General features: G+C 32.1%; 1 protein-coding gene and 1 long non-coding RNA gene across 4 annotated transcripts; one reads left to right on the top strand and one right to left on the bottom strand.

Annotated features, from left to right (window-relative positions):
* The first annotated feature begins 5,644 nt into the window (after positions 1-5,644).
* Positions 5,645-7,655, top strand: LOC144558674 (uncharacterized). 2 transcript variants are annotated; one of them, XR_013512964.1, is made up of 4 exons: positions 5,645-5,797; positions 6,589-6,699; positions 6,922-6,997; positions 7,379-7,655. It is a non-coding gene; the product is annotated as an uncharacterized LOC144558674 (long non-coding RNA). The 2 variants fall into 2 exon arrangements; XR_013512963.1 differs by having other exon boundaries at positions 7,202-7,655.
* Positions 7,656-14,244: 6,589 nt separating this feature from the next.
* On the bottom strand, positions 14,245-18,865 carry LOC144558332 (protein LAZ1-like). 2 transcript variants are annotated; one of them, XR_013512886.1, is made up of 8 exons: positions 18,344-18,842; positions 17,609-17,665; positions 17,005-17,113; positions 16,739-16,926; positions 16,496-16,584; positions 16,141-16,402; positions 15,633-15,889; positions 14,245-14,842 (listed from the first exon to the last, which is right to left on the bottom strand). XR_013512886.1 is itself a non-coding variant. In XM_078307152.1 (8 exons), exons 1-8 carry the CDS (start codon positions 18,491-18,493, stop codon positions 14,519-14,521), a joined length of 1,431 nt encoding a protein of 476 aa, XP_078163278.1. In that variant the 5' UTR covers positions 18,494-18,865; the 3' UTR covers positions 14,245-14,518. The 2 variants fall into 2 exon arrangements, 1 of the variants encoding a protein (XP_078163278.1); XM_078307152.1 differs by having other exon boundaries at positions 15,633-15,884; positions 18,344-18,865.
* Positions 18,866-19,965: the final 1,100 nt, after the last annotated feature.

Here is a 19,965-nt window from a genome sequence, read left to right as displayed (position 1 = left end):
TATGTCAAATGCTCAACTTTATTATTTTATTTTGAATATCAAAACAAAAGAAAACCATCATGATTTAGTGAAGAAAATGTGTGTTGGCCTGTTTGGTGATACATAAGGGGTACTCAAAAGTTGCTACCTTTCATTTCACGAGGGTTGGAGTTGGAGGCATTATATTTATTTAGTTGAGAAGCCCGCACGTCTATTGAAGCAGGTATTTATGAGTTAATCGGTAAGAGGTTTTAATGGTTGACTGCTTTCTTATTTTACGATAATTAATTAACAGTGATGCCACGTCTGTCTGATCGTCCCTTTCACCAAAAACAAATTATTGATGTTATCTCCACGAGGTTACTAGAGATAAAATAGTACAATTATTGAAGGAAATAATTTCGTTATGACACGTTATAAATCGCTTACGTATGTCGGTTATGTAATATAATATGATATGTCCATTTTATGTAAATGTGTTTTTTTTTATCGAAAATACTTTGTCATGGCATGCTATGTTAAATGATTCTATCATGTTATGAGGTTAATTTTTTCAACATTGTTTATTTATTTTGCAATATTTTTTGTGTTTTTAACATTTTTTTTTGTACTAACTTAAAATATGAAAAACAAATAAGTATGACTAGTTAAATGTGATCACAATAAGTTTGACTATTTGCGTGACGTGACTGTTTTTTATTATTTTAGACACTTCACGTCACATCACATAAAATATTTTTTTTGTATTCTGTGTCGTGATGTGAGGTGAACAAGTCATAACGTATTATTCATGTCATGTTCTTTCTTTATTGAGTATGTGTTTGGATGAATCATGGAGTTAACGAGATTAGCAACTAATTTAAGAGTTCGAAACAATTGCTAATCCAATTTTTTATTGAATAAAACGAAATAATGGCTAATCCAAAAAATTATGAGCATAAAGAGTTGTATTCAAACACGGAACAGAGATTAAAATAGTTTGATAATCCGAGTTAGCATACTATTTCTCACCCGTCGAAACGAGACTTATTGTGCTGAAGATTAGCACTATATATATATATATATATAGAGGTGGGCTACGGTGAGTTGCGAAGTAAAGCGACTATTTTACTTCACGCTAATATTTTGCGATTTTAAAGTTCAAAACGTCGATCCGAACCGTTCATCTTGTTCTCCATATTGAAATGTGCTTGGAGACCAAATTTTACATTTTTTGGAATTTTTTTACTATTTATTAAGCAATTTTGAAAGTCACTGATCTGATGGTCCAGAAAATTTTACTGTTTTTCACTGTTCACAGCAAAACAGAAATTTTCAAAAATGCTTAATAAATAGTAAAAAAATTCCAAAAAATGTAAAATTTGGTCTTCAAGCACATTTCAATATGGATAACGGTTCGGATCGGTCGTTTGGACTTTCAAAATAAAAATACGGCGTGAAGTAGAAACGATTTTTACTTCGCAACTCACCGTAGCCTATCTCTATATATATCAATGATCGAACTTAATTAAACTCAAATATATTTATGATTAGAATTCGGTATTAATTGAATTAAATATTAAATACTATACAAAAGGGACAACCCATAAAAATATGCATCCAAAATTCCAAACCTATAGAATATTATACAAAGGGTCAAATAAATGTATTGTAATGTGTGTAGTTTTGGAATGTCTGCTACAACAATTTAAAATAATTCGTCTAAAGTTCAACCAATTATTCAGTTATTCGATGTATATATTACGTTATCTGTGGGGATTTTTTTTTTAAAAAAAAAAATAGCTAGGTAAGGTCTACGGAGAATATGAAATGTGAAATTAATTATCTTTTCCTATCTTCTCTGTCACGCTACGCCTCTATAATTGGTCAATTATTAATTCAATTAACTGGCCGATTAAAAGGTAAAGGTAATAATGACAGAGAATCACTTTGAGTTTAAGAAATCAGCTTATCAACTTGTAACCGTTTCTGTCATGGAACTGGAAGCACATGCAATCGAATAAGATTCCATCTTAATATTTGTTTTCTTTTCATAAAACCATGTTACAAAAATTGATCAAAATGCTTTGACATAGTCAAAGTGATTAGTCACAAATTCACAATCCTTCTTGCATTTTCTATATTTCAAAATTTGAAAGCAAAGTCAAATTTGAATTATTGATGTTGTTCATTTTTATGATTAATGTGTTTACGGAAAAAATTATAATTATTGGAACATAATTCATGCTCAAATCAAGAGGTTAAAAATGTCTTAAAATTAATCTACCACAATTAACTAGATTCATTTTTTTTTCATTCTTTTAGGGAATGTTCGGCTGCAGTAAAAAAATTACTGTTCACGTGCGAAAAAAAATTCACTCAGATTGAATTTTTTTTTTCCCCATGTGAACAGTAAAAATCAGTTTAAAAATTTTACAATCCCATTTCCATTTCCTTTCCCCTCCGTCTGCTAAACAGGCCTTTAACAGTTTGGGTTGGGCATTTAAATTTACATGGATACATCTATTGGGAAAAAGAACAGTAGAACACAATCATTCATTAATTTAAACTTAACTATAATTGAAATTTTAACCTAAATAAAATAAACAGGTTGTGAAATTTTATAACAATAAAATTTTGTGTAAAAAAATGTTTCTTAAAATATTTAAGAGGTTGGAGGTGACTTGTAAATTGTAATTAAGAGGAGGCAGAAGAAAAAGAGGACCAAATTGTAATTAGAAGCAGCATTGAAATAACGACGAAATTTCCAAAATTATAGAAAGGGTTTGAAATAATTCTGAATTATTAGCATGCTCCGATGAATTTTATTTCTGACTTATAGAACCATCATTCCTTTGGGAAAGTTCATAATTACCAGGTCCACCTATATTAGATTTTTCCATTCTTGTGTTCTTGCTTTTGAAAGGAAGTATAATCTTGAAGACTTGAACTAGTCTAGTTGGTATTATATTAAGAGTCAGTCTACGGTACTATGCATATCACGGGTTGGTCCGTGCTACGGTTCAATATTCGAGTTTTTAAAATCCTAATGGTCGATCCGAACCGTTGATCTTATTCTCCATATTAATATGTATTTGGAGACCAAATTTTATATTTTTTGAAATTTTTTTACTATTTTTTTAGTTATTTAGAAAATCACTTGATCTGAAAATTCTGGACCATCCAAAAACAGTGATTTTCAATAAATCTAAAAAATAGTAAAAAAATTTCAAAAAATGTAAAATTTGGTCTCCAAACACATATTAATATGGAGAACAAGATGAACGGTTCGGATCGACCGTTAGGATTTTGAAAGGTCAAATATTGAACCGTAGCACGGACCAAATCGTAATATGCATAGTACCATAGACTCACTCTTATATTAAAACTAACTTTTGTGTGTAGGTCACTATCGCATTCTTTTTGCGTTAGCTTTTGGGTAGAAATTAAAGTGAGTTGGCCGTTTTTCTATTAATGTCAGTGTCCTCCAAATAATCAATAATTTAGGTTAGTTATCAGTAATCCGTTGCAATATTTTAACGATGTATATATTCTGCTTTGTTTTGTTTTTTTAGAAACAAGTTTTATGTACATGTTTTTGAAATTGAAAAGTTAGATGGATAAGTATTATGTAATTTTATTTTATGAGAAAAATTAATAATGATAATTTTATAAAATTTAAAATGTAAAGGATAGAAATGGAAAATTATATCAGTCCCCTTTTATCCGGTACATAGTTCTGCACTTAAAAAAATGCTAGGTCTGGAAACAAATATGAAAATTAATATAAAAGTAGAACTAGGGTTTTCTTAATAAACCAAGCTTCTTCGTCATTTTAATTCAAAATTTTATTAGATTTTGTCAAATCATTGAAAAAATTATATATATGCATGATTGGGTCAATAGTAGTAATATGGGAAAAAAAACATTGAAAGGTACCTAGAAAATGAGAAAAGAAAAGAAAGATGGATACCTAATAAAAGTCTAAAATCATGCAAGCGGTATTTGTCGTATTGAATATGAAGTTGATCGGAAAAGGAAAGAATAACAACTCCTGTCACTTCATCTTTCCTCGTCTTTTACTTTTATGACTTTATCAATTTTTAGTTTGTCACAATAAACCTTTCAAATAATCTTGACAACTCATGTATCCATATCCAATTTTTCAATCAATCATCTGGCATCTTCCTTTTCTTTCATCTAAATAGTTCAAAATTTATCACACGCTTTCAATTACATCTGAATCATTTTAATATAATAGATTGATATAAAAAAAAAGAGTAATTGAAGATGTGTGATAGATTTCGAACGATTCAGATGAAAGAAAAAAAAATGAGCAGATTTGAATCCCTCTCCCCCTTACCTTCCAACATTTTCCTTTTAGCAATTATTTTTTCTTGCATTTTCCTTACCAACCTTTTTAATAATAATACTATGAACTCTCACAATTTATTTCTTATTATTTTAAGAAATTATATGTTAATTTATATTTAAGAGATGCAATTACTGTATAAATTTCTACACTAGGATGTTATGATTAAATATAAAACATAACTATACAAATCTTAACATCTATTTTGATGTATAAACATACAGAGGGGGGCAGCTGCCCCGCTATAGATTTTGAAATTAAGTGGAAAAATACAGGTTCTGTACCACTTTGTCCTTCTCTAGAATTGAAAAGCTTGCCAAGTCAGTTCAAAAGCACTGTTAATGAGACGGGACCGGACCAATTTTGTTGTTTTTTAATATGTAAAATGATATTATATTTTTGTTTTTTATTGTAAGATTATACTATTTTTATTGCTTATTATTGGGTCCGGACCAACTTTGTTGTTTTTTAATGTGTAAAATGATATTATTTTGTTGTTTTTTTTTATTGTAAGAGTATACTATTTTTATTACTTATTATTATGTTAATTTTTTGTTATCTAGTACCCAATTAGTTAATGGGTTTTAACCCGATTCGTACTCCTCCTTGATTCTGAAGTATGCATTTGTGAAGTTCTAATGCAGAACAATACGTACGAACACCCAATAATATTTTGAACTTCTATTTTTTAATAACTTTGGATTCATATTTGACAAATTTTAACAAAATTTTAAATTTTCTATGTGAAAAAGTAAATGGATGAAATTTCTTCTCTCAAAGTCATTAAAAAATACAACACGTTGTCCGGATGGCCTGGTAACCGGATTCAAATCTCAATTTTTCAGTAAACATCAATCCATCTAAGTTGCTTATTGTGATTTTTAATTTTTTTAATTTTTTTTAATACAAAGAAGATGGTTGTTTTTTGGTTGATAAAAACAAAATTGATATGAACAAGTTACATTATAATTTTTTTATAACATGGTCTACTACAAATAAAACTATTAACAGAAATTTTAATTGGTTGTAAAAACTTGAAGAGCATTTATATTTAATGCAATCTGCAGTGAGAAGCAGAGGCCGGTTGGTAGTATTATTACTTTTTGAGTGAGTCTATGGTAATACGCATATTACGGTCTTAGGTGTAATACGAAATCTGAGCTCTTGGATTTTCGTCAAAATTCGTGCTATGAACTTCGCTGGATTAAGCACTAACGGAGCGACTCCGTTGAATTTTGAAATTGTCCGTTTCTTATTTGTCTCTCCAGCACAAAAACCCTTCCTCTACCTTTCTCCCTCAGAAAGTCAGAATGAATCGCGTCATCACGCTCTCTCGTGCACGTTTCGCCGACGCTCCCTCACCGAATCTGTTCTGACAGCCGAGGTCCGCGATGGCTCCCTTTCTTTCCCACTCCCTCTGTCGAAAGGCTGCTCGACCCGCTACAGCCTCCTCATCTTTCCGATCTGGTAATTGCCATCGATCCCTCTTCACCTTTCTCTCTCTCACTCTATCTCTGAAAGCTATTAATTTTGGGGGAAAGTTTGATTTTTTCACAAAAATCTCAAATATGTAGAGATATAGCCCTAGATTCTATCGTTATTTCGTTTCAGTTTTTAACCATCCCTTTCTATAATTTATGTAAATATTTTCTATAATTTCATAACCAGTTGATTTATGAAGATACCCGGAGAATTATGTAATTAAGCATTTTATATCTTTCCACTAATTCTCTTGAAGTTTAGTGTTAATGTAGAATCTGGAATCTGAAATTGAGTAGTCATGGTGGGTACATCTAGGGTTAGTATAATTTAGAGTATGGTGTCATTTAATTTTTTTAAGGTTTAAGTCTTGAATTGTTGACGATGGTACTAGGAGGTAGTACAAGGCTACATTAATCAAATTGACGAGACATACAGGATTGAGCCTATACTCAAATTGACGAGGCATACACAGCTATATTCAAACATTGAGGTTGTTTCCGTCACATATGTATGATTGAGCCTAAATTGACAAGAATTAATGTTGGGAACTTGGCTTTTTGCAGTTATTTTGTTTAAAATAAAGAGAACAATAATTTCATGAAAACTTAATATAGTTTGATGGTTAGTTGAGAGAGAGTTTAGTCCAGTGTGATTTTACTTGTACAGTTAAGGGAGAATTGAACAAAAATGAGACATGCTAGATTACTGGCACAAATGAGTTATAGTAACCATTAATTTGTTTGGTTTTGTGCTTTGATTCTACAAACTACAAATAGCTGGTGCTTTTATCGTTACGAATGGAGTATGACAATGTAAGACATGAGTGCAATGTAGCTGATGGAAGGGCCAAGATACTGGCTTCAGAAGTCATTAGTTTAGAAGAGAAGGTACTAGTTTGAGCTTGGTTAACAGTTTAACTATAGATTTTTAAATTATCAATGGTTTGGGAATTCATAGTTTTTGTTCAGATGAAACCGAAACAAAATAACAATACCGACAAAGTGAAAGTTGAAACAAACTCAAAATTGCTGCACAGCTATATTACTTATTTACTTTTTTGATAATAAATTCTTGAATTTACTTAGTTTCCTTTTGTATTTCTTTTGAAGCTCTCAGATTAAGATCCAATGAGCTCCGGTTGGGTAAACAAGTTGAATATCTAAACTCAGAAGTTTCTTCTTTCAAGTACGTGTATTCACTTTCTTATTATTTCATATTGTTCTACAAGTAATTTTATGATCTAGATGATACTCCATACTTTCTACTGTCAATTTCTTTGACTTGCTAGTTAAATGCATTGCTGGCATAAATTGGCTAATAAGTGACACAACTGCAAAATTGAATTATACTGTTATTTTAATTAATTGTGCAAAATTTTATATTTTTCAGATATATTCAAAGATCAATCCAGTATTTGAGTTGGTGTACTTGACAATGCATTACTGGGGACATTTTGGTTAATGATTAGTGCACACTTAGATATAGTGTCATTTGGAATTTTTGTATTTTGTTTTTTATTTGCAACTTAATGTTAAAAGAATATCATTGTAAAGGCTTCCATCTTAGATTTTTATATGCAGTTCTATGGAGATGCCACGGGAAGGGCGATATCAAGACCAGCAGCTCAAGTTTCATTAGCTAGCAGTTTGCATAGGCGTTATTGTGATTTGTGAATGTGACACTGGATCAAACATTTTCTTCTTTTCTTATATGATAGGATATTGCTAGAGGTGTGATTAGTGTGGAAAAGCAACAGACTTAGCAGTCTTTCTCTTATTAACTTTTTAATTGTTAATTATGTAACATAATTTAAGAAGATTGTTCACATAGCCTTTATTTTTAATTTTTCTTTGTGTTCTTTTATATGTATGGAGAGAGAAAGAGAGAGCATTTTCAAAAAGAGAGGGAGATGGGGGTTTGTGTTGTTCATCATGGAGAGAAGTGAGAGATCTCACTGAATTGAAATTTCATGTATGTAGAGTCGGTGAAATTAAAATGAATTGAAATTGCAATTCATTGGTTTGCAATTGCAAAGCCTTTCACCAATAGAGAATATTAGAGATGCTCTTATACACTTACAGTGAATCAAACTACATGTGTTGAATCAAAACTATACATCAGACCAAACTATAGGATTCAATGTAAAATTTGATTCAAAACTATGAGTCTATGGTAATCAAATTGAGACAAGTGCCATTTGTAATCAAATAAAATTTGATTCCAATTAAATTATTTTTTGAATCTATTAACCAAGTAAAGTGCCATCTGTAATCAATTTAATCAAAAAAGCATGAGTGGGAACAATACTAAATCCAACCTCGTTGGGTGCCTTCATCAATCAAATAATCTAACAAAAAAAAATTAATCAAGCACTCAATCATAAACACAGAGAGAGAGAGAGAGAGAGAGTGGAGAAAATGGAGTTACGGAGGGGGAACTGGAGGAGGAAGCCGAATCGAAGAGGGTTCGAGTGAGAGAGGCGGAGGGGGTTGAGAGAGACGGAAGCGCCTAACTACAATGGAGATGTAGGAGAGGAAAGAAAACCTAGATGGTGCGATGACTGAAGTTGCGAAGGAGATGGTGCGATGACTGAAGTCGCGAGGGAGAGATTATTTTCAGTTTTCGCGCTGGTTGAGAGAGAGATGGTGCGACGATTGAAGCACGCGATTCATTCTGAGGGAGAAAGGTAGAGGAAGGATTTTTGTGCTGGAGAGAAGAAGACGGAACATTTCAAACTTCAACGGAGTCGCTCCGTTATTGCTTGATTCAGCGAAGTTTATAGCACGAATTTTGATGAAAATCCTAAAGCTCAGATTTCGTATTACATCTGAGACCGTAATATGCATATTACCATAGACTCACTCTTACTTTTTTGCACAAACAAAAAAAAAATTGAAGATTCCAATTTGAGATCTGACACGTGATGGTGATTAAATCGTAATTAATCAATTACCTAATTGAGGGAAGTATATACTGGATTTGCAAATAATTGTCCTTTGCTTCTTATTTAAACAATCAAATGTTATTTAATTAATTTTGTTTTTTTAATAGCAAGTACACACATTTGTTTGTCTTTTGCTTTAAATATAGTCCAACAAACTTTGAGATCAAAGAAAAATAACGATGTATAATAACATATTAAAATTTTGAAGATTCCATATGAGATCTAACATGGGATGGTAAATAGTAAAACTGTTTGTGTCAATTGGCTAACCGAGGGAGGTGCACATTGGGTTTGAAACTATGCTGTCTTTTGCTTGTGAATCAAACAATCAAATGCTATTTAATGTAAGCTTAAATACACACTGAGATATATTGTCCTTTTGCTTCAGATATAATTCAATAATAACAATATAATATCACTGCATCACATAAATGCTAGGAGGAAAGCAGACATTCAAGTTATAAAGGTTAAATTTCAGAAATTTTGTATAGAATTGATCATAAAAAATTTTCACCAAAAAAAATATGAGGATCAATTTTGTAGTGTTCACATAAATGCTAGGAGGAAAGCAGACTTTCAAGTTATAAAGGTTAAATTTCAAAAATTTTGTATGGAATTGATCATATAAAATTTTCACCAAAAAAATACGAGGATCAATTTTATAGTGTTCGTTGCATTCCGTCTAAATTATATAATAAAATTGTATTTAAATATCAAAATTTTGAATAAATAAAATCAATTGGCTCCATTTATTGTAGCTCCACCTCTGTATAAATATATAAAACAAACTTCAAGTTCCCATTTGTATATATGTTGACCATTTTTGTAAACAAACTTCAAGTTCGTAATTGTATATATGTTATCCATTTTTATCGATAGGGAAGCATGCAGTATATGCATTTAATAGAAATAGATGTATTTACATGTAAAATTTATAAAATTTTAAATTTATTTAGTAAGAAGTATATCCGATATGTTTTGAACAGTTTAAAATTATTGTTTACATGCAAAATATAATTCACAGCTCCAATACTAAGTAGATTAATTTGAACAATTTGAAATTATCATTTAAAATTTATCTGATAAATTTTGAAGACCAATAATACTTAAGTTAAAATGTCACCAATGACAAAGTTGCAAATTTCAATACAGTATCAATAAGACAATTTAAATTGCAAGTTCCAACATATTAGATTCTTTACACTTGGTGGTTAGGATCGAATTATAGATTATGAGCTTGAGAATACAAATAATAAACAGATAACAGAGGGACCAAACTGAAATATCGACATGTCTTTTCTTTTTCTTTTTCTTTTGGCGAAAGCGTCACCATTTGTAGCTTTACAAAATTGAGATTCACTGGTATTTGCTCATGGTCTCATGGGAAATGTGTTCCCTCGTAGCCTAGGATCCGTATTCTCCCAGGTAACTGACTCAACACAATTGAAACGGAAGGCTCAGATTTATTCTCAGCCGGTCGGGATTCGGGATGTATTATTTGTGCTTTGAGATGAGTGTCAATCTATTTTCAGACCGTCCGTTTCAATTCTACTTAGTCAGACTAAGTAACCTGAGGGGATACGAATTCTGTAGCCCGGGGTTTGCTAATTCAAACAAATTCAAATATAAAATAGTAATTCGAAATAGTCGCTGGTCTGAATTAGCATTGTTATTTTACAAACTGTAGTCTGAAGCATAAGTAACCAAAATAGTTGACTATATAGAATGCTAAATTAAATGGGGCTATGTAAATTAATGGTAGAGGCAATGTCCATCTGGACTGGTTTCTGTAACAAGGTGTGATAGGATAGGCTGATATGATAGCTACCCGTAAATTAATAGTAATACATAGAGCCGTTAATTTCATGGAAGTAGAATCAAATTAGTTGAGGTTTTGCTATCAAATAGTGAACTGGCATGTGCATATTGATTGTCATATTAAAGATATAAAGATGTAACTATCGATTAACTGCATGAAAAGCTTATAATTTAATTATAATTAATTTCAGCAAAAATTATATTATATTTTGCAGGTAATTTCTTGGGAATTCATATTACCTAAGGTACCTCAATTTTGAGTTTGGATCCGGACCGTCCGTGCATTTCAACTTGGACTGTAGTCCTTTGAATTCTGATCGGACGGTCCAGATTCAAACTAAATATTTGAGTTACTCCAGAGGATCCGAAATCATTTCATATATTTTATTTGAACTATAATTTATATATTTTATTTGCATGGCTCAATTTTGAGGTTTTCTGTGGGCAATCCAATTTGAATGACTATTATAGTTTCAGTTCAAATTATACATAATTTATCAATTGTTTTTCAAATTAACAGCATGATTTAGAATACTAGACTGCGATTAAGAATAGGATAAAATAAATGAAATATTTAAAGAAAATTATAACAAAAAAAATATTTTTATAGAAAAAAGTATAGAATTAAAACTTGCTTATCTAGACAAGTTAACTGTGTGTGTATTTTCTTCACTTGGGAGATTTGCAAAGTCATTCCAAAATAGAGGTGAATTCGGATCCGTATTCGAAAATTTAAGTTATTTTACGCGATTTGAACCGAGACAAATTTGCCCCATGCCGTATCAACATCAAAAGTACATTGTCAAAATTTATTATGATTTATGAAAAAATTCTACGTAGTCTACACTTTTAAAATATGAATATGATGTATGTAAATTGACATTGTGGCGCTCTATTGTTGAATGTAAATTAAGTCTAGCAGATAAGTATAATTATGATAATTTAAATGTACATTAAAAGATCAAGAGGAGGATAAGATCGTTGAATTATCTTTTGTATCTCTTTTAACTGCTTAGACACGTTTTGTTTGTATAATTTGTATTTTATGATTGGACAAATTCTCTTCTATTCCAATCATTTGAAAATAAAGATAATTATGCAAAATATTTAATATACGACTAGGGTTAAAATGTTTTTTTTTTATTATTATGGTCCACTTTTTCTTTTTCCTTTTTAAAGTCCAAATAGTCGACCTGAATCGTTTAATATGATCTTCGTATTAAAAAATGTAATTGGAGACCAAATTTTATATTTTATTGGAATTTTTACTATTTTTTAGATTGGGACAAAATCACTGTTTTCACACAATTTTGAACTATCTAAAACAATGATTTCAAATTTGATCTTCGAGCACAAATTTAAAATGAAGATCATGTGATTTTAAGTTTTTATATTCGTTTACTATCCGTATCCGTATCCATATTCGCTCATTGAAAAACAGATACGGATATGGTATTAGCACTATCCGCTCCGAATCTGCTCCATTTACACCCCTATATATTCGATCTGTACTTAGATATTTGTGAATTTATTGATTTTTTATTTCTTATCTATATTAAAACTAATAGAGACTAATGGAGTATGTATCACTATTCAGTACCATATTCAAATTAGCAAAAATAAAATAAAATAAAAGATATGCTACATTTACAAAAAAAAATGTTCGTATTAGTTAAACAAATTAATATTAATAAAAAGATTTTTTCATATTCTATTCAATCTTATAATATTTCTCTGTTGCAAGGTACGGATACGATACTAGTATGTGTGTGTATATATAATATACACACACATAAGAAATAATCTATGTCAGATTTTTTTGAATCATTAACATGATTGTAATTAATGTAACTACTCGTTATTCAAAAATATTACTAGTCAATCCCACATATGTTTGATTTTATGATTCGAACTGACTAAACATTAACATATTTCTAATTAAAGTAATTCCTCATTATTAAAAAATATTACTAGGCAATTCCACATTTGTTTGAGTTTAGAATCATTAACGGTAACCGAACTCACTAAAATATTAACATGAGAACATTTATATTCCTGCAATAAAACTTTTACAAATATTATTATACATTGTTATATATTTATTCCAGTAATTTATTTTTAATTATCAGTTTGTAATTTCCGTTTTATTTTTTAGGTCAGAATACAAAGGAGGAATTATAATTGGCTGTATCGCTTCTCTTCCTTTAAAATGGTAGGGAAGCAATAGCCAATAGATAGAATGAAGAAGGTCAAAGAACTGATCAGATAATAATGAAACAGTATAGATTTTATTTAGGCGCATGAATTGATCAAACAATAAAGACAAATCCTTTTGGTTGTTTCTTCATACATTCTCTTGTGCTACATATTCTTTAGTTTTCTTTTAATGCGCAAATGACCCTTCGAATATAAAATATTACCTCACACTAAAATGTCTTATAATCAAACCCTCCAAACCAATTTTCTTTTCTAACGTCGGGCTGACATACATTTTTCATCGTTTTCCTCAAAACATAATACAATATCAGATACCTGATTAGATTTTTGTCACATTTTGATATTTTTAGCAGAATGTTGGCAATTGCGATTGTACATAGATTGAATTTGATTAAAAAAAAAAAAAAACCTAAGCAAAAGAAAGGAACTCTGAAACGATACAGAATGCATCCAATTTAAACAAACTGAAATGAAATATTCTTAAATTTCCAGTTCTTATTTACTTTTCCTAAGATAAGAAGTGTGTTTCAATTTATAGGTACTTTTTTAATCTATAAGTTTTTTTTTTTTCAAATTTTTCTCTAAAACAAATTTAGAATTCAACAACGATAAAGATATTCGAGGGGATTTTATTTATTTATTTATTTTTTGAAGGAGGGGAGTGGTTTACATAATTTGTATCCCTTTGAGTTAACTCAGATTTTGAGTTTAGACCTCGACCGTCCGATTTAAATCCACACGAATAAATGTGAGTCGGATTGGTTCAGATTCTGTCCGCAGATCAACTCAAACAGTACATTGATTGTTAAATTTTGAGAGTTATCTTGTAAAAAAAAAAAAAAAAAGTTTCATCGCTAGCAAAAAAGAAAAATTGAATAGTTTTCTTTGAGAATTCTCTTGCAAAAAAAGAAAAGTTGAATAGTTTTGACAGCACAAACTTTCTCTTATTTCTTACACAAAGTTTCTCTTATTTGTTATGGATGCCACTGAGAACACCTGTTAAGTTTGACTGGGCTCCGGGCCTCCAATTCTTGGGCCCAATCACAGAGAGTTTGCATTCTTATGCTGTTCATGTTAGCCCTAGGTGGTAAATTATAGTAAATTATTTAGAGACATGATATATAATATTGAAATACTTATTATTATGATTGTCGATATCATCATTAGATTTCAGTTTAATAGAATTTCGTTCAACTTAATGACTAAGTATCCATAGATTTTAATTTGCTCTTGACCTAGAGGTCAACTAAAAAAATAATAAACAAAATGGTCAAAATTATGAGTCGGTTCTATTTAATAATAAGGATGTTAGTATCATGAAGATAATATATGAACAATTTTCATGTATTTATTGCCTTCTTAATCGATTGAAACATTCAAAATTATGAGTCGGTTCTAGTGCTCGCATCTTGCGTTTATTCAAAAAAATATATAAACATGCACGGAAACATTCAATTTTAAATTGATTCAGACACAATTAACACAGTAATGTACCAAAATTACCACCAAAAGACACTTTTCTCCATTGATCCCAGTATAAGTATAGAAGCAACATGTGGTAGAGTAAAAACCTGTACAATCAAAAGCCGCTGGAAATAAAACCCAGCTGGAGGCGCAACACCGGATTAATATATCAAAAGACAGGACTCACCAGGACAGAACCCGACTAACAGTTATCGCTAACAGATGCACCACAAAACTGAAATACAACATAAAAGACCCCCTAACTAATTTCTCCTGGTGGTCCATCTCGAACCGTGGATCTGGAACCCATCCTCAGACCACTCGGTTCGTGATTCAGCAGACTGATTTGGTTCGGATGAGCTGGCAAAGCGGCGATGACGCTTCCCACGGGGAAAACCACTGTCGCTGGTGCTACCGCCGAGGAGGGGGTCGTCGATGCCGCGAATTGGCGGGGGCTCAGGTGGAGTTGCAGGCATGTCACTGTCATCCTTGCTCCGCCACCGAACTATCTTTTCGTTGAACTTGTAAATCCCTTTCTCCATTGGCTCCACTGCCTGATTTACTGTGAACTTCAAATCCTTTATCACCTGTAATTACAATTAAACCCCCCACGACAAAAATGAATAATCAGAATGCATGACCAATTTACAAACTATATCGATTTTACCAAACTATGATGATGAATCACCAGTGAGGATTATGGAATAATAAGGGTATTTAAACAAGAGTGAGGCTATGGTAATATGCATATTACACAATGGCCAGCGCTATAGATTCATCTCTACTTTTAAAGTCCAAACAGTCAATTTTAACCGTTCAACATCATCTTCATATGGTAATGTACTTGCAGACCAAACTTTACATTTTTAGAATTTTTTACTAATTTTTTTAGGTGGGTACAAAATCACTTGATCTAAAACTTCTGAACCATTCAAAAGTAGTGATTTTTTACATATCTAAAAAACTAGTAAAAAAAAATTCTAAAAAATGTAAAATTTGGTCTCCACTCTCCAGGTACATTTTCATATGAAAATCATGTTTAACGGTTCGGATCGACTGTTTGAACTTTAAATATAGAGATATGAATCTATAGCATGGGTCAATATGTAGTATGCATAGTGGTCGAAATATCATAGTTTGAAACAGGTAAAAAAGTACAACAGCACCTGTCGGTGCAAAGATCTAGTCTGCGCACCCGTAAGGGGTGGTACGTAGACTAGATCAGTGCAACAATTAAGAGGTGCACAGATTAGGTCTGAGCAGACTAGATCTGCATTCTTGCTAAGTTATGAGATTTTCAAGATATCATGCCAACTTTGATTGTTTTCTATTTTTTTTAAATGCTAACTAAAAAAATCGTGAGTAAAGAAAGCTCACATATTGGCCCCCGCCAAAAAGGAAATCCCAGATACTGGATTTAACACTGGTAGCATATCTCTCTTCAAGTTCTGGCTGTGGGTGCTTCGGCTTAGCGGGTCGGGTGCTGTCCCTCACCTCCTCTGGATCCACAGGACAGTCAACAGAGGCATAATCTCCAAGCACGGAGACATTTCTCAACTTGAGATTCGCAACCTGCTCATATGTCTTTGCCGGGAAAACATAGAGGTGGGCCACTGATGCGAGGCCCATCTGTACTGGAGCAAAACACATCATCTTGTTAAAATCTTTGGTTATTATTATTTTCAGTGCTGGTACAATATTAATTCAGTTAGTTCAAACTTTCGGATTATTACATTCATTGTGGTTACTTGCAAGTATGCTAAATGTATTTATTTGAACTTTGAAGTAATAAAAACTTGCATTTACAAGATAGGGAAAAAACATTGAGACTGTTAAATAAAAATACTAACGAGTATTAAACCAGAAAAACTGTAATGGGAAGTACCTCTATGCAAATAATGAAGTCCTGAATTGTTGTTTTGAATTCAAATTCTTGAGCAATGGGGCTCCTTAATAGCCCCAAAGCATACATGATAGCAATCATCACGCCTTGCCACCAAGTCAAAAACACGATTGATTTGAACATTAGAAATTTGTACAACGGCTTCATCTGTGCTAGCTCATCTTTTGTGGCCGTGTAGAAATGTACTAAACAGTATAGCGCCCAGTATTGGCTAAAGTTAAGTATAACCGTCATATAAGGATATCTGTCCAAATTTAATACAACAAATTAACTTCAGTTGACTGATAAGCCATACACACATTGTAATTTAAAAAAGAAGAAAATACAAATTTAATACCCGCAGTTCCATTTGAACTGACCGTCACAGTACAAATTAAAAGCTTCTAGAATAACAGATGAAGTAGCCGTCAGAGTTTTTATAATCACCTGCAAATTATAGCAAATGAACAATAAATATTAGCATCAACTTTACCTAGAAAATATCAACACATAATAAGGACTTATATGTTCTTGCTATTTTTCAAGGAATACTTTTGTTAGGGGCATACACAAAATAAGACCAAAAGATTAGTACACTTACATATTGATAAATGCCGATTTTAATCTGAAGATAAAACCATTCACCTAATTTCCAGGGCTTCAAAATATAATTGACCGGGAAGTGGTGGTGTATGATTCCCCTTTGATGTTCTGACGGTTCCAAGAGAGGCGCTCTGTCAGCATAGGCACCTTCCCTCTTTAGAAACTCAATTGTTTGCTCCTCTCCGCCTGTATCAATATTAAACAACCATCACGATGGAACACAAAAAGGGGTTCTTTTCGAAAAGAAATTCTTATGGTACGTACCTAAGCAAGCAGTGAGGTACCGGCCAAAGCAATACATAGCAAAGGCTTCATAACCTTCTCGTAGAATCCCACAGTCAACACTAGCATTAGGGTTCACCAATGATATAAACTTGAACAAACAAGAACAGATATAAAGTTAAACACAATCAACATAATAACCAATAAAACATGGTATTTGTTTGTATTCTGTCTTCCCCCTAGTTTATATCAAATTGTTATGTATGAAATATAAGAGTAAGAGCTTAAAATGAGGAATTCAAAAGGCTGATCTTGATCTACTTCACGAGCTAAGTCTTAGGTTCCAACTTTTAAAAAAAAAACCTGTCAATAAATGAATGCACTAAAAAGAATGTTTTCTAACTCTTATCTTGTAACGAAATAAAGAAAAATTAAAATTGAACTCAATTGTTGATAAATGATTCAAATATGACATTTTGAAGCCAATCTGATGGTTCTTATGATTAAGCTTATGTAATATTTTGGTAATCTTAAGCTCGTGTCAGCTTTATCATATATTCATATGTATTTAATAACAAGAGACCAAAATTATGTATTGAATACTAACTTTACAAATATAAAAAATCAGAAAAATTATAAACCTTACCGACTCAATAGCATAGCATGGGACCATCAAAATAACCCCAAGAAGGAATTTTTGCTCCTGAAAATGACCCACAAAAGGAAAACTAAATAAAAACAGTATGAAAGTTTAAGCTGATTGCAAGGATTGCAGCAGAGAGACACAATACTGTACTAGCTATGACAGATGACATCAAGTACAGGTAGGGATGTAGAAAAGTCACGCCGTGGCCCGGATATGTCACAGCACAGCATGGTACATGTGCTGTGACTTGTGTGTCCCATGCCATGATCATTCGCGTGACATGACCATCCTTCTGAAAATTGGCACGGCACGGCAAGGCATGTGATCTGGTCTGGTCACGTCACGGCACGCTTGATCTAATGGTGAATTTTGAATAAACTAAATTATATTACGAAAAAAATAGTTAAACATGATCAAACGTGACCATTACACAGGGCACCTGTGGTCACGACCTGCCTTGGTCACAGCGTCTAACATGCCGTGACCATCCATCCCAATTTAGTCGTAGTCACATCACGGCATGGTAGGACTTACATCCCTAAACTGTACAGGATATAAGTGCCTCTTTCACAACTTTCCAATGAGTTACCAGGTTTTATTGGTACAGTTCCAGAGTTTAATATTGAAATACTTTACTTAAAAACTGGACAAATCAACCAGTACGATAATCAACCATTAATGTGAGTATTAATATTGGAAAGGAAAAGGAAAAAAAGAAGAAGAAAAGAATCAAACCTCAGGATTGTTGTAAGCAGAGAGGTGCTCAAAAATCAGATACGTGGAAAGACAAAGTGATATGGCCACAAAGAATCCGGAAACGAGGGTTGCCCACACAGGCGTTGCATAGGAGCTGAGATGTTGATAGAGAAACCCTAATTCTAACATTTTGATAGTGTCTAAATGTAGAAGAACCCAGAGACAGAGCGAGGGGGTGGCCACGGGGCCCAAGCCCAATCCCCCCTATTGTTTGTTTGTGAAGTACCTTACCTCAAATTACGATCATCTACCATAGCAAAGCAAGCAATGGGTCATTGTTGGTACCATGGTTTGGAAAATCTATCAATACCCCACGATTCGATCATTGGGCGAACAACGCTTGAATCAGAAGAGAGGAGACTCGCCGTATGGTATGGTTTGTTTTGTGAGTGATTTGAGATGTGATATATTACGGATTCTTTAAAAAGGTAGAGAAGAGAGATTTGGGGTAGCGTGAAGTATGTTTCGTCAATTTGGAATTGGACGAGAAGAGAACGAAGCACGAAGAAGGAAGCGAGTGCGTACCCTCTGAGATATCTCAACTTTTGCGTGACCGACGTGTCCGGTGCCTATTCGAGGGTGATATAGTATTATGTGTGCTTCGAGATTCGTGTAAAACGTATTTAAACGGTTGAGATTTTCCATAAAGTCACGCAAAGTTTGAGATATCTCAGAGGATACGAATTCGAAGGAAGCCGGGTCTCCCTGCCTTTTCCAATTCTCCAATTACGTGTGTCTGCAATCTGGATCCTTCTTCCCAAGCATCTCTTCTGAAATGTCTGCTGTTGCTTTAATATTTGTATCAAAATAGATCGAACGGTCCGGATCCAAACTCAAAAATTATACTCCTTTTGGTGATTCGAATCCCCTAATTGAATGCACATGGTTTCTTTAATATTCGTGTCAGAGTAAATCGGACGGTCCAGTTGCAAACTCAAAATTTGAGTTACTTTGGGAGATCCGATTTCGGATTAGAATAGACACGGACAGTGGAAAAAAAAAAAAAAAGTTGGGGTTAAAACATTTTTTTAAAAGAATTATTTTATTTTTAGCATCCAGGTATGGGTCCGGATATAAAATGGGTATATAATATATTCAGTTGCAGTTCTTATATAAAATAAAAATAAAAAATAAAAGCGAATTTCAAAGTAAATGTGTTTGCGTACAAGAATTTTTCGAAACATCTCAGGGAAAGACAATGACACAATAAAAAAAATGTTTCATGGATAACGTGCAATGAAGGGTTTGTCTAGTTCCTTCTTTTACTTTTCTTTTTTAATTGGTTTATGAGCAATAAATTAAAATAAAATTGTGAAATGAAAAGTTAACACGTGTTAGTTGCAAGACGATTAAAACAAGTTTGTGTTTTTTTTTATTATCTAGTTTTTATACATTATATTGTTACTTTTTCCTCTATTTCTTATTTTAAGTTATTTACTTCCGAAGAAATTATATAAATACTTGAGGATCAGTAACTTAATTGCATGATCTGACATGAAAAACTAGATAATATCAAAATTTATTTGTTTCTTTCTGTCCTTAAATTTACAATTAATCCTATCAAATTTATTATTTTATTTTTTATGCTTACCTTTTTATAT

The sequence above is a fragment of the Carex rostrata genome, chromosome 8 (genome assembly GCF_964058835.1).
Source record: "Carex rostrata chromosome 8, lpCarRost1.2, whole genome shotgun sequence".
NCBI lineage: Eukaryota > Viridiplantae > Streptophyta > Magnoliopsida > Poales > Cyperaceae > Carex > Carex rostrata.
The sequence above is the reverse complement of the archived record's forward strand: the minus strand, read 5'-3'. Positions and strand labels throughout refer to the sequence as shown.